Raw genomic sequence first — 24,198 nt, forward strand, 5'->3', positions numbered from 1 at the left:
CCGTCACACAAGCTTAGCACAATGGTTTTGACACACTCAGTGCCACTGCTGCTGCTCCAGTTATGAAGTGTGTCCTGGGGAGCCTCAGCACACCACTGCATATAAAGACAGAAGGTGATTACCAACAGGTTCAGCTGCACCAAACCACCTGATCTGCCACTGCTCCCTGAACCACTGCCTCACTTCTCCCCCTACAGCCAAGCACACACCTCACACTGTCATTGAACCTTTACTGCAACATTTGAAGGAGCTGGATTGAGCTCATCCACACTGTGTTCTGAAATCAGATCGTCCATTTAAGTACCACCAGCAGATCAACAGTTAAATAGTAACAATAAGAAATTGTATGTACAACTTGCACTCAGTATGAATTATAAAATTTTGGTAATCCCCTTTTTTGTCTAGCAAAACTAATGACGTTCCCATCAGCCAGTTATGATTAATTACAGTGTAATTAGAGTACAGTAATCTCTGCTAAATTACCAAGTACTGCTGTACAGCTTCAGTGTAATTACTCTTAAATTTCTCAATCCTAATCGTATGTGCAAATCACATAACAGAAAGAAGTGATTATAGATTGAGGGTTAAAAAGATGCCTCATCAGATTGGGATAGACTTGCGTCTGTTTGTTTTATGGGGTATGTGGTTGGTGGTTGGCACATTTCTGCTGAGTAGAGAGAGGCAGAGCAGTAAATGTGGGACTGAACAGCTTCCCACAGAGTTTTATGCTCCAGCTAATGGAGTGGGAGGGACGTAGGAGGGGTGAATATTGGGCGATGTACTAGGAGTGCAAAAATAAGAAACTGAGGGATGATCATAACCATATGCACACTGTGTTTTGCTGAGAGGGAAGGAGTGAGCCAGAGCGGAAGGGAAGTGAAGGGAGGCTGACAAAAAGAAAAGGGCTAAGACTGGAGAAAGAGTCAAAGTAAATATGCCTTCGAGAAGATTTATTGTCTGAAGATAAAAATGTTTGAAAATAAGGACAAACTGAGGATTAGCCAAAAGGCTCGTCTGTGAGTTGAAAGCAATGTTTTCAGTTTGTAACTTGATGAAAGAGCCAAGAAAGAGGCAGAAGCAGGAAGAAGAAAAATAGACAGGAGAAGAGAGGGAGGAAAAGGAAGTAGTCTGCTGTTTCACACACTGGTGGTGTAGTTGAGCCCCTCACAAGAATTCTCCTGGCTATGTCCGCCATCTGGAATGTCGAGTCACTTCCTCTGTCTGCCCTGCGCTCTAACGGGGTTGTCCTCTGCCTCTCTGCTCCCTCCCTCTGCTCTGACAGCTCTCTGAAGAACCGCTGGAGATCACGCCAGTGCAAATGGGACCCTTCTGACAAGACACACACGCTGGCTTACAGACATCCAGCGTGAAAGTAAGACCCCTGGGGCAGCCTGCTTTCATCCAGACACACTCTAAATGGAATCTGGGTTTGGAAAAAGCAAAGACAACTGCAGTCATCGGCTGAACTTATTGGAGGGTGTTTCTTTTCCCTTATATGGTACCAGAGCTGGGAAATCATTTGAATTAGTCTGGTTTCTGTTGCATGCCTGTCTGGTTTTAGTGCTGACTGAGTTCCATCTGGTATGTTTCTGTCTTTGCTCTGTGCGTGTGTGAGTGTGTGGGTACCGTGTGTGTGGCTCGATTTGTTTGTTTTGCCATTCTTGGTTCTTCTTTTCCTGTTGTTTGCATGTAGGGCTTTTGTTTTGGGACAAGAGGAGGGCTCGTGTTTGTGGTTAAGTTAGAGGCAGCGTCATTGCCTCAGGGGTGGCTGCTTCATTCTCTTCTGTTGGTCTGTGTTTGTTGGATCAACACACCCACCTGGGTGCAGCAACTTGCAACTTAAAACAGAGACTGTGCCTTTCTAGACAAGGATATTATCAGAATGGTGGACTTGAGTCTCTGCTGAAGACTGTAAAGGAGCGTTGGAGTGGAATAACCTTAAAATCAGCTGGATGTTGCTTCTTTCTTCCTTCCGTGCAACAGAATGGGTGACCCAGAAGCAGCCAGCGGGGACCCAGGAAGTGGTAGCTGATAGGGTTTGACATTTTGGTCATGACAGTTTTAAACTCTCAGACCACTCAGCACACTCTGATGCTGATGACTTGAGGGACAGGCCTCCAGCACAATGCCATCTGTGCAAGTCTGACACAGTAAACTTGTATGCTGTGTAAAGTCCATCACCTCATGTGGATTATTCTTATGAACATATCTCTTCATATCAACTACCATGACTTCGGCATCATGGTATCATCGTGACATCAGCCGTGTGCACGCGGAGGACTTGTTGGCACGGGCGGGGAGGGATGGCAGCTACCTAGTAAGAGACAGTGAATCTGTGCCAGGAGCCTATGCATTGTGCCTGCTGTGAGTATTCACACACACACACACACACACACACACACACACACACACACACACACACACACACACACACACACACACGAATTCAACTATCTATTAGCTGTGTGCTTTATTTGCCCTGTCACAGTGAAACACATTCACCTGTACAAGTTTTTCTTCTTCATATCTTTGACGGTTCATTTTTTTAAGACAATCTGTTGGCATTTCTCGAGACATGTGAAAAGTGAAGCTCTGCACACAAAATAAACCAATTCTTTTTAAAAAATCCTTTTGTGTGCGATGTGTGATTTGACGAGTTTCACCTCCTTCGGAGAAGTAGTAAATCTTGTCCTGCCGTGTGTAAGAGGACACATTAAAAGCTTCTGTTTTGGGTAAAACAGTGCTCGATTATCTAACTTGTGAAACACTTAGATTTGACCTATAGAATTGGTGAGCTTTCGTGAAATTTCCCCATTTGTAAATTGTTTCAGCAGCCTCACTCACCCCGTCTCATCCATCACCTGCACCACCGTCTGCCAGCAGGCTGCAAAGACACTATTAATCAGCTACACTGCTCTGTCCAAAAAAAGTCAATTTCAGCCAGCCAAATCCTAACTTATGGCTCTCTGTTTCCCCACTTACCCCTCTTTCATCCCTTGGGCCCCTGAAAGTGGGCGGGAACCCCAGCGACCGCACTACGCTGACTACTTGCCGGCCGAAGCCAGATACATTCCTGAGAGCTGAGCCTGGCTGCTCACAGAGCTCCCTCTTTCCCTTCATTCTTTTCTCAGTATATCATTCTCTTTTTGGGTGTCTTTAATTCACCCACAGATGTGATTTGTATTTAGTCCCTCTGTTTTCTAATTCTACCTTTTTCTTGTTATGTGCAGCGGCTGCTGTTCATCTTTGTGTGCTGATGATGATGACTGATGATGTGATGGTCTAAGTTTCTTTCAGACTCTGCATTGACTAAAATAAGCCACATCAGTGATGATGTGCAAAACAGCTAGCACCTTGTTAAGAGATTTGGTGTCTTAAATTATAACTCTTTAAAAAATTTTTTTTAAACAAAGCAGTTTTCCCTTTGAATCTTTGCTTTGTTGGAGTCTGTAATGCCCTTAATAACAGTTGTCTTTGGTTTCCAAAGGTTCCAGCGTCATGTTCACACGTATCGTATTCTTCCAGATGCAGACGGTCTTCTTGCAGTCCAGGTGAGTATTATTCGCCACCCGACACTGAATGCTCTGCTAAAGAAAAACAGCACAGACGTCTGAAACCTTGGCCCAAACTGTACAGCCAGTAAGAAACCCAGCCGATCAGAGGGATGAAAAAATGGTCTGTTATTCCATGTTGCAAGTAGAACAGAAGCATGTTTGTGTTTGCTCTCTGAACAGACTGTTACGGCTGCAGTCACTTTGTTGTTTGAATGGCATCTCTGCCATGTGGCTGCATGCTTGCTGCATGAGCTCAGCAGCACAGAGGAGAAATTGTTTTTTATGTCTTAGAGATTCCTACTCAACCCACACACTATGTCATTGACCAAAGTGGGCTTATTTGTTATGTGTATGTATGAGAGTGTTTGTATTAGACATAATGAGTCTGTTGGATGTGGTAGAGTTTGAGCCAGAGATGGTACATGTCTGTTTTAGATTATCTGAACAGGGGGGTATTTAGTTAGCAGATGACCTAATTATTAGACCCTTAAAAAACCCACACAAGCACAAAATCTGCAATCCCAAAACAGTGGTGAGAGAGAGAAATAAAACTTTTTTCTAAAGAACAATTTTGCTACATATTAAAGCCCAATGTCAAGTTTAATACCAATAGTCTGGCAGTTGCTTTTAAACCTTTGACTTGGATAAATTCTCTGCTTTCCAATGAAGACATTAAACTTAGTTGCTATTTCAGTTGTTTTTCCACCGCCATCGATATAAACCTCCAGTATGTGTTTTCCCCCATTGGATTTGCTCCACTAACTCACTAGTCGCATGCTTGCCTTTTTGCTTTTCCAAGAGGGCCATGGAGATATTTTGGGGCCAGTTTTGTCGTGCACTGTCTCTTATTCCTTTTCATTTCTTTTAAATTGCTTTTCCAAGAGATCTTTGTGGTTTTAAAAAATACTATTTGAAGAGTTCCTGGCAAAACAGACAGGTAGCCCATGCCAAAAAAACGGTCTCTCTCACCGCAAAATGAAAACAAAAACGTCTAAAAAGAGAGCACAGGAAAAGAACTCGCTCAGCATTGTGGTCTAATGTGCACCATATTGAACTGGTTCATGTGAATGGCTGCTCTGTGAGTATGTAATCTGAATTTCTGCATGACGTTTGAAGTGCAGTTGTGAAGTTTGAGAGCAGGCTTGCGTGCGCTTCTGGCTTCAATGTTAAAGGGTCTTTTCAAAATGGCATTTGCTTTATGAGAAGCAACTGGGAATGTTGGACCTCAGTGAATCAAGACAGGCAAGTGCTTCTATAGTCAGGAAGTAGCTGTCAGCGATGACACCTTTCCTCTGGGGCAGAGCTTTCTAAATCCGTCTGGGTTGCCTTTTATCACAGCAGATCATCTTGATGTGCTCTTTTTGTCATGCAAATAAATACTTCTGCTTTTCTCAACAAAGCAAGAATTCAGAAGACGGATGTGGATCCTGTGTGAAACGTTCACTGACAGCTAGACAGAGTATACAAATTAGTTGGTTAGTTAATTTAAAGTCTAAATGAATATCCATGATAAATAGTTTACAGTTAGAAATACCCAGAACCTCTTTGCTATGCATTTGTTGTTTTTTCTATGTGCATAAACGTTCAACCAAAACATTCTCTATTATGCAGCATCTCTTACCTTCTGCGTTACACTTGTTCAAAGTCTCTGTGGCTTTTCCAGTTTCGGATTAGCGCGGTTTGTGCAGGACATGCACTGAATGTGCTGCTGTTGTGTTTGTGTGTCTCAGACAACCCAGGGGGTGCAGGTGAATTGTTTTCGGACACTGGAGGACTTGGTGTTGGGGTACCAACACCCCCACAAAGGCCTGGTCACTCCTCTTCTCTACCCTGTTCCCCGTGATACAGACACGGGGGATGAGAGCTCAGGTGGGTCGCCAGCTTTTATGTTCGAGTCGTGTGAAAAAGAAAGTACATCCCCTTTTAGTTCAAAGGTTTTAAGTATCAGGACAGGACATAAGATAAAAATGATCTGGTACGGTCATGATTTATTCAACAAAAACAAAGCTGTAATGCAGACGCACATACTGTACGTGTTGTCAATACATTATGAAACACCATCGGGTAGTGAAATGTGTCCTTTTGAAATTGTAATAAAAACTTAAAGATCCTCCTCTTTCAACAGCAATATTCATTGTGAATTCCTAATGTTGAACTTTATTGTTTTTTGCATGGACAGATGATGAGAAGCCACCTGCTGTTCAAGCCTCTGTCAACACGACGTCTTTCCCTGCAGCACCAACCAAACCAGCCCCTCATGCCTTATTCCTGGAGAAGTTGCAAGAGTTGAATACATCCAAGTATAATAATTTGCCTTCGATTTTACTAGACTTGATCAGAGTTGCCATAACTACTAACGTTGGTCTTTTTCCTTGTATATGTACACAAATGACTTCACTTCACATATCTATTCTACCTTAAGTCTGCATCTTTTGCAGTATTGCATCCATTTTTACATGTGACAGTATGTTGGAAAGGCAAAATGATTTGTGGTGTCACATCAATGTCTTCACTACATTCAGTGCTCATAGACATATGCACCTGCTGGCAATGAATCACAGCAACTACTTGTGAAACTGTGTGTGTGGCTTTTTATTTTTTTGTCCTATTAATAAACAGCGTTGCTATAGTATCTGCTGTGTGCTTGGCTACTGCTCTCAATCTCCTCAGTTTCCTGACAGGTCTCACAGTTTTTCTTCCTGTTGTGTGACATTTAAACCTAAATCCTGGCCGCAGTAATATCCCGATAACAGCTTTAACTTGTATGATTCTGTGCTGTAGTCTGAATTTGATGTTTTGTTTGTTCGCAGCGCTGCGGGTGAAGTCATTTGCCTGCTCAGTGACTACCTCTTCAGTGAGCTCCCTCTTGACATTGAAAATGTGCATAAAGGGGCAACAACTTTATGCCATCTTAAGCGTACTCTGGGAGCAGCGTGCCAAGGCTTGAACAGGTTAGAGCCACTCTGCTCTTGATGTTAACAGTAACTAATAGTCATAGTTTGAAATATATGAACCACTTTGCTTTGAACTTATATCACATAATATTATTCTGTTTTTGAAATATGGTGCAATGTATGTGCTAAGTAAGAGATTCATAGCAGATAACATTTTCCAACAGCAGTTATGACATAATCTTCTGTATAAATTTGTTACAGTTAAAAGCTTTGTATCTATTGGTTCTACAGTGAGGTTGATCAGACTCTTTCAAGCCTGGAAACTTTGGCCAAGGTTTTCGACCATCCTAGCTGCTCCTTAACACCCATCAAGTCGCAGGTATGAATATAAAACGAGGCGTTATGCTTGTATAAAAACATTAACAAACTGTAGTTAGTGACCCAGTGCGGTACTGGATAAATTTAATAATTTCATGATGTCATATATGCAACCTAATTGAGACTTTTGTCTTGTTTTTTTGGGAACAAGGGTCCAGAGATGGAGATTGACAGCTTGCTGTGTAAAATCTCAGCTTTGGTCAGCCTCCTTTCCTCGCTGGAGAAAAAGGTGTGTTCATGACGATGAGTCAATAGACTCAACCATTGAAAAATCACACATGGAATAATGGCTTTCTTGATGAATTATTTAAAATGTATGTGATAGGAACAGACACTCAAGTAGACAGATATGCTGAAAACATCACAGATGCTAATTTGCAACACTTGTTTCTAGGGGGGACTAAATAAAACTAAGAAGCTCAAACAATTAGAGAAGAGAAAAGTCTAAAAACTATACAAAATAAGTTCAGGTAAGAACACGACTTTAAGTCTAGACATGAGTACAAGTTTGTTGCTAGTGAAGCAAAACTTAGTGGCTCTCGCATGGAAAAAAAAGGGAAGAACTACTGAGTCAGCCACTATTAGCGTACTGGTAAATTCTCACTTTACCTTTAATGAGAGTGGTGTTTAAACTGATAATGAAGACTTCACAAAGGGGAAATGGGGATAGAAATCTTGCTCGTTACACTCAACGTTTTTTTGAGTGCCATCTTTTCTGCCCGTTAAGGTACTGAAAGCGTTACAGGATGCGGTGACCAATCACAATCTGGCAGTGCAGCCTAGCCCACCTCCTCCTGAACCGACACCCACCAGTGTAACACCTGTGAAGAACGCCAGACCACTGCCTGTCCACTCTTTTCAGGTAAACAGGATGAGCTCATAATCAGCTGAGTTCTACTGTAATGACTGCTTTCAGATGCATTTTCTTTTTTTCGAAACAGATGACACAAACCAATACAAATCAGCTGTTCTCTGACACTGTGAGTGTGTTGATGGTTATTTTTTTTGCATGTGCAGGTGAGGGTAGTGAGGTATGGCAGACAAACAGTTTCTGTGGATGTGGACGCAGGAGTGCTGCTTTTTGATAGGAAGTTTGGCTCATTTGGTATAGAGAGGATTGCACATGAAAGAAGTAAGAAAACAATTAACTAAAACATTCCCATTGCTTGCAGATGCTTTGAGTGACACCATTACTGTATATGCAATATGTCTAGTAATTCCCACGTATCAGTTCTTCAGGTCGTCAAGTTTCAGAGCAGTCCAGCCAAGGTACGAATGGTGGTTGACAGCCATCACAACACACCGCAGGAGATGACATTTGAGAGTGCGCGGGTAAGGCAAGACACTGAGATCTGCTTTTAAGTGAAATCCTCTATTTCCCCCCACCATAACTCACTTTCATCTCTTTCAGAAATGTGACTCCTTCCTTCAACTCCTCCAGTTGATGAAGTCAAGGCACTCTCAGCGGAGCGAACCTGACGCGGTCTCTGTGTTTGTTGGCACCTGGAATATGGGTAATTCATTTAGATGCTGACACTCATTTTCACTGTCTGGCAACAGAAAACTCACTAATGTGCTGAATTAGCGCGTGGGGAATATTTTGATTGACTGGTTTACTGCATTTTATTTTGCGCACTAAGGGGGCTCCCCTCCTCCTCGAAGTCTGCAGTCATGGGTGACCTGCTGCGGATTGGGACACACCCCCGATGAGTCGACGGCTTTGCTCCCTCATGACATCTACGCCTTCGGGACTCAGGAAAACCCTCAGGGCGAGAGAGAATGGACCGAACATATCAAAGCAGTCCTTCGCAGCTATACTCAGATCGAGTTTAAACAAGTAATCCGCCTTTCTTATTGAAATTTCAACTTTATCTGTGGATTAATTCTTTTTTGGTCTGAAAGGGGCCTTTACTCATATTTCAAAGATCTGTTCAGATGTGGGGGACATTACTCCAACAAATGTAAAGATTGCAGTCCTTTCATAAGCTTTACAGAGTCTCTGACAGTGTTCTGACAGGAATCTGATGTTAATTCACCAAAGTGCTTTTTGATTCTGCTCATCGAGAGCTGATTTCTGATAGATGCTACATTGTATGATCTGAGAAATTCATTTTAAAATCAGCTATTTGATATTTGTTCCCGAACATCAAAATTTGGTTATTTATAACTAGTTATTTATAAACAAATTTTCTGACACTGTTATCAATTTACCGATTTAGTATTTTTTGCGTGATGAATATACAAATTAAAAACAGGTTTAAAATGTCAACATACAGTTTTTCTGCAGTTCACTGACGCATTCTACCAAAACCAAGAAAAAACAGTTTGCGTTCAGGCTCTTTAAACAGTTATTTAGCGGTTGTCTTTACATCATATACAGTGATATCATGTGGTCTAATGTTGCTGTTCTCTTATTCACTAATCTTAAACGGATGACCGTCTCTTTAAGCTCTCACATCTGACGGAAAACAAACAGATTTTTTGGAACAATCGTAATTATGTAATTTGTTGGAGAAGTTGAGAAAGTTGTTTTTATACCCATGAATTGTTTGAAAACAGGTGCCTTGGACCTGAAGCTTGTCCATAAACTTCTGAAACTTATCTTGAGAATTATCCGCTTTTAAATGTATGGTCTGGTTTCGGTGGACATGGTCTCTTAACACACATGTAAAGCATGAAGCATACAGTTTATACATTTTCTCTCCTCTACAGTTACACCGTTTTTTTTTTTTTCAACATTAAAAAATAACATCCTTCGACTTAATACTAAAATACACATTTGGCTAAATATATTAAGTTTTAAGTAACTCGTATGTTTAACTGAAAAAGAACATGTTTTGACTACATTATGCTCTTAAATCTTAAATCATTTCAGATTACATGGGAATACATTTGAGTGGAGAGCCTTGGAATTGAGTCAAATCTACTAAGAAGTCAGTGATTGTGGGTCATCTGAAACTAATGTATTGCAATGTGACACAATGTCTTGTAGGTGGCAGTGCAGTCCCTCTGGAACATGAAGCTGGCTGTGTTTGTAAAGCCTGAGCATGAGAGTCGCATCAGCCATGTGAACACAGCCAGCGTGAAGACTGGCTTGGGGAACACACTGGGTAGGCCTGTCTGCACGATCTCACAATCACAGATGTACACAAACCAAACAGGGAAGATGTGCATTATCTTGGATGACAGCCCAAAATATCAGTTCATGTTTAACAAAAATCAAAGCATGTTTTATTAACCTTCGAGGCTGACTGCTTCTGTTATTTCAGGAAACAAGGGAGCTGTTGGGGTCTCCCTCCAATTCAGTGGAACATCCTTTGGGTTTGTTAACTGCCACCTGACGTCTGGGAGTGAGAAAGTAATAAGGTGCGTTGTGTTTTCTGTGTGAGAAACGTGCACTTTGTTCGGTTTTTAAAAGTGAATTTCTGTCTTGCAACGTATTCAATGCCCAGGAGGAACCAGAGCTTTGTGGACATCCTCAGACTGCTCTCTCTGGGAGACAAACAGCTTGTTGCATTTGACATCAGCCTGCGCTTCACCCATCTCTTCTGGTGTGGAGACCTCAACTACCGGCTCGACTTGGACGTACAGGTCAGACTGACAGTTTTCATTATTGGATTTCTGTTCTTTTTGGCGGCTTGGTTGGGCATGTGTAATACCCTGCATCTGCCTGGCTCCCGACAACTGCAGGACATCCTGAAACACGTGTCCAAAAGAGAATTCGAAGATCTCATGTGTGCGGACCAACTAACCAGAGAAAGGCACAAGAGGAAAGCCTTTCTCAGTTTCAGTGAGTTCTAGAATCAACAGCAAATAAACAACTTTAATGTTTCCTTTTGATTGAGTTTAGCATGTTCTTATTTTCACTTTGCTCTCCTCATTTATCGTGGTTAAGAGGAAGAGAAGATCACTTTTCCACCCACTTATCGGTATGAAAGGGGCTCTCGAGACTGCTACCTGTGGCAGAAATACAAGACATCAGGGGTGAGTCTTGTGCTGTAACACAAAAGCACATCAGAAACAAGATGATGGATCAAACAGTTCTTTCAGGTACAGGACAGAGGATGATTGCCAATAATAAAAAAGGGTTATAACTGAGCTGCTGCCAAACATTTTTTAGACCAATTGGGGGATTACAAGGTGTGTAATTTTGCCTTTCTAGTCTGAAGCTGAATTGCTATTGTCTGAAATCTAGTATCTTTCACATTTAATTGCCTCTTCTTTTGCTTTGTACCTTCATCACCTTTTTAAATGACATTTTCTGTTTGATACTTTTTTTTCTTTTGTATTTGAGTGTCAAGACATGCTCCATGGCTGAGTACAACTACCAAGAAAAGGGTCTGGAAACAAAGGATGAAGTCTTTTTTTTTGTCTCTTACACATTAGGCACAGTAAAACTCCAAATATTTCAACTTATAAGGAAGCTGTAGACAGGATGACGTAACTCCCTCCCCCAGCAGAAAGGGTGAAAAGCCGCACTCAATGGCCCAACAGTGGCAGCTTGCCAGTGTCAGGGCTTGATCCTCTGACCCTCCAACCACTAAGCCATAACCCAGACCATTGAGCCTCTATGATTCATTCCAAGTATACACTTCCTAAGATAATTCATTTGTAACTTAATCCTATTTCAGAAATCTGTAGGGATAAGTGACTTTGACAGCAGCTGTTCTGACCACTAAAAATAGCAGGTTAAGAGTTAACCTCCTGTCTAAAACAGGAACGTCTGGTGTATTAGGAATGAAGGCACCCTTCAGTGTTAACTACCCACACACACACACACACATATATATATATATATATATATATATATATATGTATGTGTGTAGGTATACGGCAATTTCACTTACATTGGTGTTTATGTTGTGGCAAATTCCTTCTCTGTAGGTGCGAGTCAATGTTCCGTCATGGTGTGACAGGATTCTGTGGAAGTCCTACCCAGAGACACACATCACCTGCACCGCATATGGTGAGAGCCGGAGAATTTCTTAGGAAAATAAACATGCGGAAAGGCATTCACTATAAAAGTGTATGACGACCAGTGAAGTCTGGGCTGCGGTTCAGTGTCGACACAGACGGAGGATTTCACTTGTGATTCTGTGGTCAGTTTTGCTTTCCTTTGTACCGCTCTGAACCCTGACAACGAATGACAGTCATCCCCTGGTCTGTGGTCGGTAAAGACACAGCGTCATTTCCTCCCTTGTCTGTTTTTCATTAACTTCAGCAAACTAGCAGACCACATACTGGGCTGTAGCATGATGGTTTCATGGAATCATTTTCTGTTGAAATGATACTGACGCTTCAAGTGTCTTACAGTGCTCTCACCCAATGTCAGCCAAAGAATATTTCAGACATTTAGGGTTGTTTTGGCCACTAAAATGATAACAATCTCATGGTTTATTTCCTACTAGGTTGCACAGATGACCTCTTTACGAGTGACCACTCACCTGTTTTTGCCACATTTCAAGTGGGAGTGACGTCACAATGCTGCTCCAAAACAGGTGCTGTTATTGTTGTGGCTCTTTGGCCGTAAACCGCTGGAATATGACAGAATCCACGTGTTGAATAAACAAGATTGCCTTTTTAATTTCAAACAGATTCAAATTCCAGCACAGAGAGGGCTTGGATTGAGCTTGAAGGCATCGAGGCCATTGTGAAGACAGCAAGCAAGGCTAAGTTCTTCATTGAGTTTCATTCCTCTTGCCTTGAAGGTAAGGGGTCATATATATATATATATATAAAAAAAGACCTTGTAAAGCAATGTAGTGGAACTCAGGAGCAGAAATGAATTCATATCTTTGTTTGCAGAGACGCGGCGCTCCAGCGAGAATGATTCGCAGAGCTGTGATGTCCCAGGGTTTCTCAAACTGGGCTGGTCCTTTAAACAGCTACCGAAGGTGAGCGGCTGAGCCCATTTTAAGATGGTTGAAATGATGACAGTCCTGTGCAGAAATCTCCTGTCAACCCTCATTTCTTAAGACATTGCCAGGGAAATGGGAAATGGGATGACTAAATGAGATTCAGTGTATAATTCACAAACAGAGTTTGTATGATTTGAACAAGCTTGAAAGTCAATATATGGTATGAGCACCTTTATTTTTTAACTCAGCCTGAATCCTCTAAGACAGGCTCTCTTGTCATTTCTTTAAGATGTCTTCAGGGATAGTTCTCCAGGCTTCTTGAAGAACATTTCAAAGCTCTTCTTTGGATATTGGCTGCCTTTTGCCCTGTTCTCTGTCAAGATGATCCCACTCTGCCTCAGTACTGTTGAGGTCTGGGGAGGATTCATCACTCCCCAGAGCCTGGACTCCCCCACATAAGACCTGTTGCTACTTATTTTCAGTCCAGTTCTTGTTTAGTTTGGCTTCCCTCAGCCTTTTCTCCCCGTTTGCCTTCCTTAAGAATGGCTTTTTGACAGCCACCCTTCCATAAAGACCTCTTCTGATGAGGCTTTGGCCAACAGTAGACAGATCAGCTGAAAGACCAGATGCATCTCTCAGGTCCTGTTTCAGATCTTTGTTGGATTTTTTCTTATATATGAAGAACATTACATTTAGATACAGTTTATGAGCCTGTAGATAGTTTATTTTAAGCCTACCACTTCCTCTTTTGTCCTTTGCTTGTCCTGTTTCCTCAGTTTTTTTAAGGATGCACTGTGCCAAGATGTTTTCAGCTCCTTGGTTGGTGAAATCAACATGCTGAAAAAGGAAAAATTACTATTTTATATTTACGATGTCTTTGACATTTTTTTTCTCATTTCCAGGAAAAACTTCCCTTCAGAAAACTTCAGAAACTATTTCTCAAGACCACATTTGAAAGATTTCATGAAAGTCTGGCAAAATATAAAGAAATTAGGGACCGAATAAGACTTTTGCGCAGAACTGACTTTTGTTGACTTGGGTTTTGTTTGTGTCTCTCAGCTCCTTCCAGTTATGTCTGACATGGAGCTTCTTCAGGACCAGCACCTGCTGTTGTCTGTCAAGTCATGTGATGGGTTTGAGTCATACGGTCAGTAGCAGGACAAAAATGATTTAGTCTTTTCAACTATTGAACTTAGAATTTCATGTAATTCTGTTGAGGCTGCTAATCGGTACATTTAAAGACCCAGAAATACATTACAAAAGCTATTTATAGAGTTTAACCTTTTCACAACTACCAGTGCAAATTGTTCTCTTATGTTTTCTTAATGTTTGCTCATTTTGGATTCACTTTCCCCAGTACATTGACAAGAGACGTATTGCCATTTATGGCGCTCATAGTGATGACATTTAGCTCTTTAATAACGAGTATGTCTTCAGAGATTATACACGTACTTGTGGAGTTTTATGGAGGACCAAAGGTTCTTCCATTAGTAGTCTGCAGAAAGAAGAAAATATTTTAATGGCACAGTGCCAGAGTACGTCTTTCAATGTCATATTCATGCTGAGCCATTGTTGTTTCACTGTGTTTTTAATTGTTTTTGGTAAATGTGACATACATCAAGTAATTGCATTGGATGGACGGCCCCAGTCACATCATGGGAAATTAAAATAGAAATTTTGCCACAGGTGAATGTTGTGTGGCTCTACGCTCACTGACTGGTGCGTCAGAGCAATTTGAGACATTTTTGACTCACCGGGGCGAGGAGATGGGCTCCATACGAGGACGGGTCAGAGTCCATGTACCCAAGGACAGGCGATCAACACGGCCGAAGATCTATGGTGGGTTGGCTCAAAGTGTTTATTTCCAAATCTCTGCCTTGCTTGCACTATCACTTCCCACTAAAACCTTCTTCTCCACTGTCACTGCGTTCTTTGACTCTGCTATGAGTCTGCCATTGCTTCCTCTTTTTGGTTCCTCAATGATCCCTGGCTTGGCTTTACACTTGCTGATATCTTTCGACCGCTTCCTCTTTTGGCTCCTGATTGACTGACCATCACCAGATGCATCCTGAGACACTGAAACAGGACAGTTGGGTATTATGCCACCAGGTCAGGCCGAGCACACACAAACACCAGCATGCTGTGTTATTGCAAACCGGCAATCACCTTTTGCCTGCATGCAAACACACAGACTTTGAAGAAGTCTTGCTTGTCACAAAGTGAGATTTTCAATTCCTGAAATTTGACTTTTTCAGAGTTGTTCTGTTTTGAGAAAGATGACAAAGGTCCTGGGAGGGTGCACGTGTCTCCTGCTCCAGCGAGGATCCCAATAACTCGGTGAGGACCTCTTATTGTTTTTGAGCATCAGCGTCGTACAACATAAAGCCTCAAGTTTTCACTGAAAGGTTTTCAAAGGCTCATTGAAAAATTCTGTCACTGCTCAGCAATTTCCCCTGCCCTCGTCTTACAACAGTCTTTTGATTAGTTGTGAATACGAAACATTTTTCATACAATTCTTAAAGTTAGATGGAAATGTGCTGCAGTATGTGTTGCTTATACTACAAAAAAAGTAAAAATACACTGCGATGCTACTGATAACACATTTTAATAAAAATGTAAAGTTACTTTAAGTAAGTTAAGTTACTGTGAAACAATAATTTCACAGCATTTAGAAATTCACAGTCATTGGAATTTTTGCCTGTAAGCAAAATACGTGTTTCAAAGTTGATTAAATCTGGGTAAAGTAGCACTCAGCTGTGCAACATCATTAGCAAATTTAGCTGATTAGTCAGTTATATGTAGACATGTGCAATTATAGCCACAGATTTTCTTTGGGTGATTCATTGATTTTTACTTGATTTGTTGAAATTTTGATTTAATGTACTTTAAATATCGTGAATCATCGTGATTGCAAAGTCCTGCCTTAAGCTAACAGAAACTGCTGTGCACAGTTCTGGTGTCTTGTCAGCTTTTGAAATCATTGATATATAAAGCTTATTTTCCACCCACACCTTTTAGTCTCTGGAACATTTTGGAAGGAGCTCACATGTTCTGTTGGTTGGATGCATTTCATTTACAGTCTAAGAACCCCTGAATATACAGCAAACTGCTGCATTTAAAATCTGTAGATAGCATTACTGCAACAGCAGCTGCATGAGAAACACTAATGGAGTCCTGTTGTTTATTGTGATTCACTTCCTTGCAAATGATACAAATGCCGTACTTTCAGAATTTCAACTGTGAGACAACTGCAGCAGACAAGCTGGAAAAAATGCATAGAGGAGTAATAAGTGAGGAAGAATACCAAATTTGTGGGCCTGAAAAAGTGTTGGGCTTAACAATGACTGGTTAAACGTGACATGGAGCAATAGATTGCCTCTCTCTCAAAATTGGTCATCATCAACTTTCAGCACAAGCTGACGTAGCAAATTAACTCATTGGCTGCCAGCCATTTTCAGTGCAGAGAGAGCCATACTGCCAAGTGTTTTACAGTATTTTGACTGATTTTCCAAGACCCACAGAAAAGTGTGTCTTATGACTATGTACACACCGAAATTACCAAACGAAAGAGTAGACTCTCTTCTTTGATCAGGAAAAAAAAGTTTGTTTCTACCATTTTCAGTCCTTTGGTAATAGACAGTAGAACATAGGTTGGTTTCACCAAAAACAGCTGTTTGACCCCAAAAAAAAATGGAGAAAACGAGCTCTTTTTTTTTGTGCAAAGTGGCACTGCTGCCACCTTGCGGGTAATTTTTCCAGTATATTCTCTGTTTAGTGTTTACAAGCCTAAGATTTAGTGACGAACTCCGCTAGATTGTCCCCCAGCCCGCTCCGTTAAAAAACGAATTGACGTCTATAGACGTCAATGGCACCGAAAGAGTTAAAAACTATCGGTATCCTACATTTTACTGTTGTTTTGGTGTCACAGATCCATTGATACATTTATAGATTTTTTTTGTTTTGTGTGGGTTCTGATTTGATGGCACAGTCACAAGGTTGCACTAGCTTGTATCAAAGTGCGACTTTGATAACATTTACATGCAGTTAAGCTGGTAAAACTCAACAACTTGTATTTTCACCGCAGGTCCTCCGGAGTTCCACTTAAAATCGCACCGAGCAGCTACACCAACCCAGCCTACTTCATCTTTGAAGGTGTATCAGTGCCACGTAGGGTGGAGGAGGCTCTCCCCCAGCGAAGAGACCCTCAGGTGATCTGGTCTGGCAATGAAGCTTTGCAGCTCCCCAAAGTCTCAGGTCGTCAAGGCTTTGATCGGGGACCCTGTCGCAGATCAGACTTTACAGAAATTGAAATTCCAGCCATCCTGCCTCAGTCACAGAGTGACTTTCACACATCCCAAACCAACTCCTCCTATCAGCTTTTTCCGGCCCAAAACCCATCTCCTATACCTCCACCCTCATGTAATGCCATCCCACAGTACCAGGAACGCTCTTCTCAATCCAGAGAAAAATACCAAGGAAAAAAAAACATTGTTCAGGACTCCATACAGTGTGAAAACAATGTAAGGAGCTTGTATATGAATCACTCAGCAATCCTTAGGGAAAAAGCCAGAAGGGATCAACACCAGCTTCTTCCAACAAGAACCAATGTTGTCCAAGCAGCTAAGTTGCCATCAGCTATCCCCTACATTCCCACTCACCTGGCAAACTGTCAGGCCTCTGCTCCCTGGAACACCGATAAGCAGCCCACAGGAGACAACTCCCTCACTGCTTTGCAAATTGCTAAATCCCTCAGTGAAGTTGACTTTTTCCCCTCAGAGCAGAGAGGCCCGACAATCCTCAGCCACAGGGCAAATTATAGAAATGGCCCTTCGAAGCATGGAGACAGAAGCTACAGCTGGGAGAAAGAGGTATGACCCTGCTCACCAAGACAAATGGGAAAGGCGGCCACTCCCGGTTATCTGTAAATATTCTCTCTATCTTATCTCAAAGCAGGTGTCTGTCCTCAAAGGAGCACCAGAAACTGTGCGGGAGCTTCTCAGTGCTCTGGGTCTTCAAAAGTACACCCTGGGACTTAGCCTCAATGGCTGGGATGATCTGGATTATTTCAGGTAATATCATTCTAAATGTGTGCTGAACATAATGAGTCTGTCACTTCACAAACAGACATTAATATTTTGATTGCTGTTATCTGTCAGACGCAGGGTTTTGTTGTGTCTCAATCTCTCCATATGACCAAAAGTGAAAGAACTGGCACTTAATTGGGTTTTTGATGACAAATGCACTTTCAGATTAGTCACACTCTTATTTGATCCTGAATGTGTTTTCACTTGTTTAGGTAAATGAGGTGTTCAACAGCTTCAAAAGTCAGCTAAAAGTGAAATCAAGTTGCTCATGTGCATGTGACGCAGATGAGCAGGACTGTCCACTTTAGAGTTATCAGTGCTAAAGCAAATATACACACAGTAAACACATCACCTGAGTCACTTCAAGATTCTCCCTCTGTGTTATTATCTGAGGCTGTGTTTTTTTATTTATTCCTGCACTGAGGTGAAAAATGCAACAGTCCTGGACAAAATACAAGAAATCCCCCCCCAAAAAAAAAAACTCTCAAAAAATCCAATACAGTTAGGGGAAGAAACCTCGACAAAACAGGGAAAAAAAACAATAAGAGATTACAGAAAATGTCAGGGTTGGTGGGTGAGAAGGACACGGATGGGGACTTCAAAAAGCAAACTAGATTTATTTTACAAAAACAAAGTAACAAACAAAAGGCGCGAATGAGCCGGATAACACAGAAACTTAAACTGTGGAATCAAACGAAACATTAACAAGACTAGGAACAAAAAGCAACTTGGCATGGCATGGCATGGCATAATACTTAACTTTGAAACACTTGACGTGGCATGACGGTGCATGATGGTGCATGATGGTGCATGATGGTGCATGATGGTGCATGATGGTGCATGATGGTGCATGATGGTGCATGATGGTGCATAAGTATGGTGCAAGGATCTCACAAAAACTGAAGGCAAACAGGGAACTTAAGTACTGTGGGGAACTGATGAGTGCAGCTGATGGAAATGAGTGCAGGTAACGTGAATGAAACTAATTGCAGGGAAACTAAAACATGGGAAAACTAAGAACTAAACTAAGACATGACTAAAACGTGATCTAAAACCAAACATGACCTAAAAACATAGTCCCATGACAGAAAAGACAAGAAAACAAAACATTTTCATTCAAATAATAAAAAAGCAAAACATTTTGTGAACAGAAAAAACATTTTAACACATTTAGAAAAACACGATCGTTCTGAAAACAGTGTTTGGTGAAAATGTTTTTGGTCTTACTGTTTTATTTGTTCTTAACCATCGTTTTTTTTTTTTGCACTTCAGGGCCACTATACTTACGAGAGAAACCTTTTTATTATGATTAACTCAGACACAACAGTCCCAAAGTAACTTCAGATAAAGTTTTGTTCACATAGAATGAAAGCTTCAGTGGAGGAACGGAGGAATGCTCACAGCAAAGAGGCTCTCTGTACCGTTTTATGATTGTCTCCAAAATGCGAAACCACTTCTTCAAGGAACAATACAGTATCTTCCCAGAGTTTCGATGCATTTATACCCTTTTGTAGCTGCATGGGAATACAGAGGAGACATGCGTTTACAAAGATTCACCAGATTACAAACGGTCATAAATCAGTAAATAAATTGTTTGACTCATGTCTAAACTTCTTCTCAACACCATTTGTCTCCACCAGTGGCATCACTGAGGAGGATTTATGTGCTGCAGGAGTAACAAACCCTTCACACCGACGCAGGATCTTGGAGAACCTGCCCAGGAATTGGAACTGACAGAGAGACAAAGGCATTGATGGTACAAAGCCTTGTAAACTGCTCAGTTAAAACTGGAAGAACTTTGAGAGCTGAAGGGAGGCTGACCTGACTGTCAGTCCCATCAGCTGGACTTGACCACATCGCTGACATCTTTTCACGTTCTTGCTCAAACACAGAAAAGAGAATACAATGTAGGAAGTACTCATTGCACATTATTTTTTATTTTTTTCATCTGCCATCTTAATAGCTGATGAAGGAGGTGGGTGATATGAATGGAAAACTCTGCTATTTGTCTCCATTTGCTGACACCTAACAACTATTGATTATGATATGTAGGCCTAATTGATTTTTGTTTTCAATGAATTATAAATTACTATGAAAATATAGACCTTCATTTTCCAGTGTTCACTCAAGGTTGGTGTTTACCATCCACTTTTCTACTATGTGCCATCATTGCATACTGCTATTATTATTGAGCCAGAGCCCAAGCTTTTAAAAGCCCTATAATAAACTGATAGAGCATAAAATACATCCCTGTCAACTGGAAGATTGTCAGGAAAGCAGGTTTAAAAAAGACCTGCTATATGCCATTCTGTTTACTGTTTCATATGGTTGCTATCAAGTCACTTAATCAGTAGCTATACCCATGATGCAACGTTTATAAAGAGCATAAAACGACACTTGACTGTGACCGGGCAATCACAAGTGTCGCTTCATGCTGTCAAGCAATGGCAAAAAGAGGAAAGAAAAAAAAAGAGAGATCTCGTGTGTGTGTCTCTCTTATCCATTTCGGAGCACTCGTCCAGTCCTCGCACCACCCTGCTCATACGTTGTTTGATGTGGCCACCCTGCAAAGGTAAAGCAAATACAGCTTTTTGGGGTCCACAGAGGTCATACAAGTGAAAGCTTAGTCCAAATGACCTGCTAGATCGGCCGAACATTGTAATCCTCAGTCAGTGTCGACATCCATTTTTGCTGACGTTCCCAAATAGATGTGAAACTTTTCTTTGAACGTGCACAAATATCTGAAGAGAAGCAATTTTTTTTTTCACTCTGATAAGCAACTACCTGCAGGATTCCTGAAATGATAGCAACATTCAAAACACGTGAGTGGTATGTCAGCTCACTCTCACGTAATGATAGACTGCGGCAGAAAGAGATGAGACAATTACAACTGTAAATACGAGCCGAAAATACATCTTACTCAGAGTGTTTGGGATTTGTCCTTGCAGGCAGTTACTTATTAAGGCCAAACACATGTCTGTTGACAGCTGGTATGTGTCAGTGACCACCAAGTCACTGCTTTACTGACTGCAGTGATATCATCACATGTGCGAGGGTTGGGAAGTTTTGGCCGCATAAATGATAAGCAGATTCTTTAAAACGTATTCAAAGTTTTATTAACCAACTGGACTAGCTGAATAGGGATGCTACCTATTTACATAGCAGCATGTTCTAGTAAAGGAACGGCAACCAGAAAGGAAAGGCATAGATTAAATTTCTCTCTGAGAGCAACAGAATAATTAGACTGCTCATTTCTCTTATAAAGGTGGTCAGTTAAATTATTTTAAAATCTCTTTTAAAAGAATTAAGAATTATTTTAAAATCGCATTCAACCATCTGAAGTTTCCTTTTTTTCACTCTCTTGACCAAATCTTGACCAAAAAGCCTTGGATTTTAAACAGATTTTTACTGTTTTGGTCCTTTTTTTTTTTTTTGCAAGATTGAAAGAGGGAAGCTGAAAAAGAAAAGTTTTCAACATAAACGGCTTGTTTAAGTGGGCTCGCTCGCTGTGGCGCAGTAAAAGGAAGTCGGTCAAAACTACCCAGAAGCCTGCTGAAGCTCCATCCTTGCCGAAGCCACAAATCGCACACGCGGCAGTTTGATCCCCGGCCTTTCCAAATGCGTTAGTGTCCTTGGACGAGACGCTGAATTGGTTGGCTCGCAAAGCTGTTCGCCCACCATAGGTAAGTGCGTGTATGAATGGGTGAAGAAGAAAAACTGTGAAGCGCTTTGTGGAGTCACCAAGGTTAAAAAAGTACAATATAAGAGCAAACCATTCAATATGTTTCTGATGCAGAACATTCTTGCTCCGTGATCCACTCATATTCCCTTATATCCGAACAACAGAAACCAATACAGTACACAAGCATAAGAAGTCATAGTGCTATCAAAGTATAACCTATTCAACCGAAATCCACATTAAAACAAAGTGGATCACTGCGCGCACAAAAACATCACTGTGTCTGTAATTGGGGTGAAGGGGTCAGTTTGTTAAGTGAGAGAACAGTTGTACACTATTGTTGTGCGAAAAAGGTTTTTCCACTAAAACGATACATTTTCTTCTTATTCCCTTTGTTAAATGCTGGAACTTCACTGTACAGAATAATGTATTGCATGTGCAGAGTTTCCAACTAAGGCTGTTCTATATGCTCACAGAAAATCCAATTTAAAAAAAGTGGAGTGCTGTTTTCCTTTGTCATATTCCTCTCTGAAGCCTCTCTGATTTCTGTTTCTTGGCTCTGATTTATCATCACTTGCCGATGTTACAGTCTTTTTTAACGTTAGACAACTAATGGAGCATGCCTTCTCTTGTTTGTATATATATCTGTGCACTTGAATGCGCATACTTGAAAGGATTGTGGGTATTTAAGCCAATGGGATCCTGAATATCATAGTATAATATAATATAAAATCCCCTTGAACAACTAATGCGAACCAAGACAAGTTATAGTGACAAAGTTTTATGTTTACATGTTACCAACGCATCCGGCAAAATGGTGTCAATGAAGTCCATGATGGTGGCATTGTTAGAAACATATATTTTAGCCCCACCCACAATCTTCTTCCAACCTTAACCAACTAATGTTATTGCCTTAGCCCAACCAGGAAGGGACAAAAGTGTTTTGCTAAGGTGTTGTTGTGTTATTAACTGAAAAAGCTGTTGTCATTATGTTGGTCTTGAGCTGGTGTCATGGAGGCTTTAATGGATGGTGCAACATGTGCCATCCAAGCCCTCCTCCTCTGAGGATTTTATGGCTTCTGAAAAGAAACACTTGAGAATGATGTCTGTTTTGATGTTGAAAAACTCACTCAAGATTCATATTACTCTCCTACTGTTTGTAGGTGCGGTACTTTAATATATGGGTCAAATTAAAGGTTATTAACAAAGGAACTTTAATATGATATCAATTGAAGGACTTGTTGGCTACATCTTACCTTCTGGTTTCATCTCTTTTATTAATTGCAGCTAAATAACTGGGCTTAATGGAAGTGCGGACTCTCAGCTGCTGTGACATTTTGCAATCATTGTAATAAGCTATAACACTTTGGCTGAGCTCTGGTGAAAACATGATAAAAGATGACCCTGAAAAAAATGCACATTACATAGGTACAAAGCCCTCATGTTATTCAGGAGTCCAAGGGAGAAGGTAGAAGATGTTACTTCTGAGATTCTTTTGAGATGACTGACCTTTTCTATGGAACAAACGTATTGAATACAAATTAGAATGAATATGCCTGCAGGGCGGATCTTGAAATCGATTTATCAGATTTCATATCATCAGTTTTGCAAATGTTTAATAAATGAACAATAATTTCCTCATATCACAAACATAGTCAGTTACATTCATCACCTGTACAAGTGTAAGCATTCCTGTCAGACATCATTAACGTGGAGACGTGCTCGTTGCACACACGGGCCGAGTCGTATTTTCTGTTGTATTGTCTACGCAGACTATAAAACGGTAAATCAAACCTGTTGAGTTCATAATCTGTGGGTTGTACGTGTTGATATGATCTTGTTTTCTGACAGTGGATCGTTCAAACTTGAGTCTTTCGTAAATGATTAAGTAATGCCTCATTTCAATTCAGTTTATTGTGTGTTTCCAGAGGAGTTGCACATCCTGCTTGCTTTTATTCCTTTATGAGCTGACTTTATAATTCTGCGCCTTGTCTTGTGAGTTTTTTCGGGGAAAGCCTAGATGATAACAATCACAGATAAGACAAACAAGCCAATCCCTCAAAGCTCCAGAGAGGAAATGCTTTCACTGCGATACAAACTGCAGTACAACAGTGCAATTATGAGCATCTTTAACTTTTAGGTGTCATATGTGTTGCCATTGGAATGTGTTTAATCCCCAAGACAATTGACGGTGGAAGTATTATTCAGGTCTTTCACGAATGAAAAATAAGCAGTATCATAATGTAAAGGTATTACATTACATTAAGTCCTGCAATTGTCCAAATTCACAGCAAAATGTGCTGAAAAAGTACTCCTGGTTAACCACTATTAAAGTGTGGGTTCATTGTATGTCAGCAGAGATCTGTAACTTTGGTGTTGCAGGGTTTTAACATGTGAGTTAAAAGGTTAATGAAATTAGTCAAACTAACTTAGGTATTGGGTAATCAGTGGAACGATCATATCAGCTATCTCACAATAAATGAGAGGGATATGAATGATATTCCACATCACATGTCTTTTATGATGACTGAGCATTCATGTATTTTAATCTAGATCAATGACATAAAAAAAAAAAAAACAGAACTGTTGACATGTGCCAAACACATTGATCATAGTTAACAGTAGAAGTAATTCACATTGTGGAACTTTTATAGTTGCCATTAGATTCGCACACACTCCTTTGTTAATTCAACCAAACGCTTTATTGCAACGCGTGTAGCTTGACTCTACCAGCACAGATGGGCAGCAGTG

At 40.8% G+C, this 24,198-nt stretch overlaps 1 protein-coding gene across 3 annotated transcripts; it reads left to right on the forward strand.

Moving 5' to 3' along the window:
* Positions 1-823: 823 nt before the first annotated feature.
* inppl1b (inositol polyphosphate phosphatase-like 1b) lies at positions 824-23,180 on the forward strand. Of its 3 annotated transcripts, none has more exons than XM_075481656.1 (27): positions 824-2,364; positions 3,488-3,551; positions 5,285-5,423; positions 5,734-5,854; positions 6,365-6,505; positions 6,740-6,827; positions 6,978-7,055; positions 7,554-7,688; positions 7,844-7,958; positions 8,058-8,158; positions 8,238-8,340; positions 8,467-8,663; positions 9,819-9,936; positions 10,096-10,192; positions 10,279-10,417; positions 10,517-10,616; positions 10,722-10,810; positions 11,711-11,792; positions 12,235-12,324; positions 12,421-12,534; positions 12,632-12,720; positions 13,744-13,831; positions 14,371-14,523; positions 14,940-15,021; positions 16,769-17,552; positions 17,635-17,753; positions 19,409-23,180. In XM_075481656.1, the coding sequence occupies exons 1-27, from the start codon at positions 2,228-2,230 to the stop codon at positions 19,500-19,502; spliced, it is 3,657 nt and encodes a 1,218-aa protein (XP_075337771.1). In that variant the 5' UTR covers positions 824-2,227; the 3' UTR covers positions 19,503-23,180. The 3 variants fall into 3 exon arrangements, with proteins under 3 accessions (XP_075337771.1, XP_075337772.1, XP_075337773.1); XM_075481657.1 differs by having other exon boundaries at positions 17,638-17,753; positions 19,409-23,179; XM_075481658.1 differs by having other exon boundaries at positions 2,274-2,364; positions 3,526-3,551.
* Positions 23,181-24,198: the final 1,018 nt, after the last annotated feature.

Source organism: Odontesthes bonariensis, chromosome 13 (assembly GCF_027942865.1).
Source record: "Odontesthes bonariensis isolate fOdoBon6 chromosome 13, fOdoBon6.hap1, whole genome shotgun sequence".
Lineage (NCBI taxonomy): Eukaryota > Metazoa > Chordata > Actinopteri > Atheriniformes > Atherinopsidae > Odontesthes > Odontesthes bonariensis.

Bases quoted from the DNA above. Each gene is read 5' to 3' on its own strand.
- inppl1b (XM_075481656.1), top strand. From the start codon at position 2,228: ATGACTTCGGCATCATGGTATCATCGTGACATCAGCCGTGTGCACGCG. The intron at 7,689-7,843 runs GTAAACAGGATG...TTGCATGTGCAG, and splicing joins TGCCTGTCCACTCTTTTCAG to GTGAGGGTAGTGAGGTATGG. The intron at 12,325-12,420 runs GTGCTGTTATTG...AATTTCAAACAG, and splicing joins ACAATGCTGCTCCAAAACAG to ATTCAAATTCCAGCACAGAG.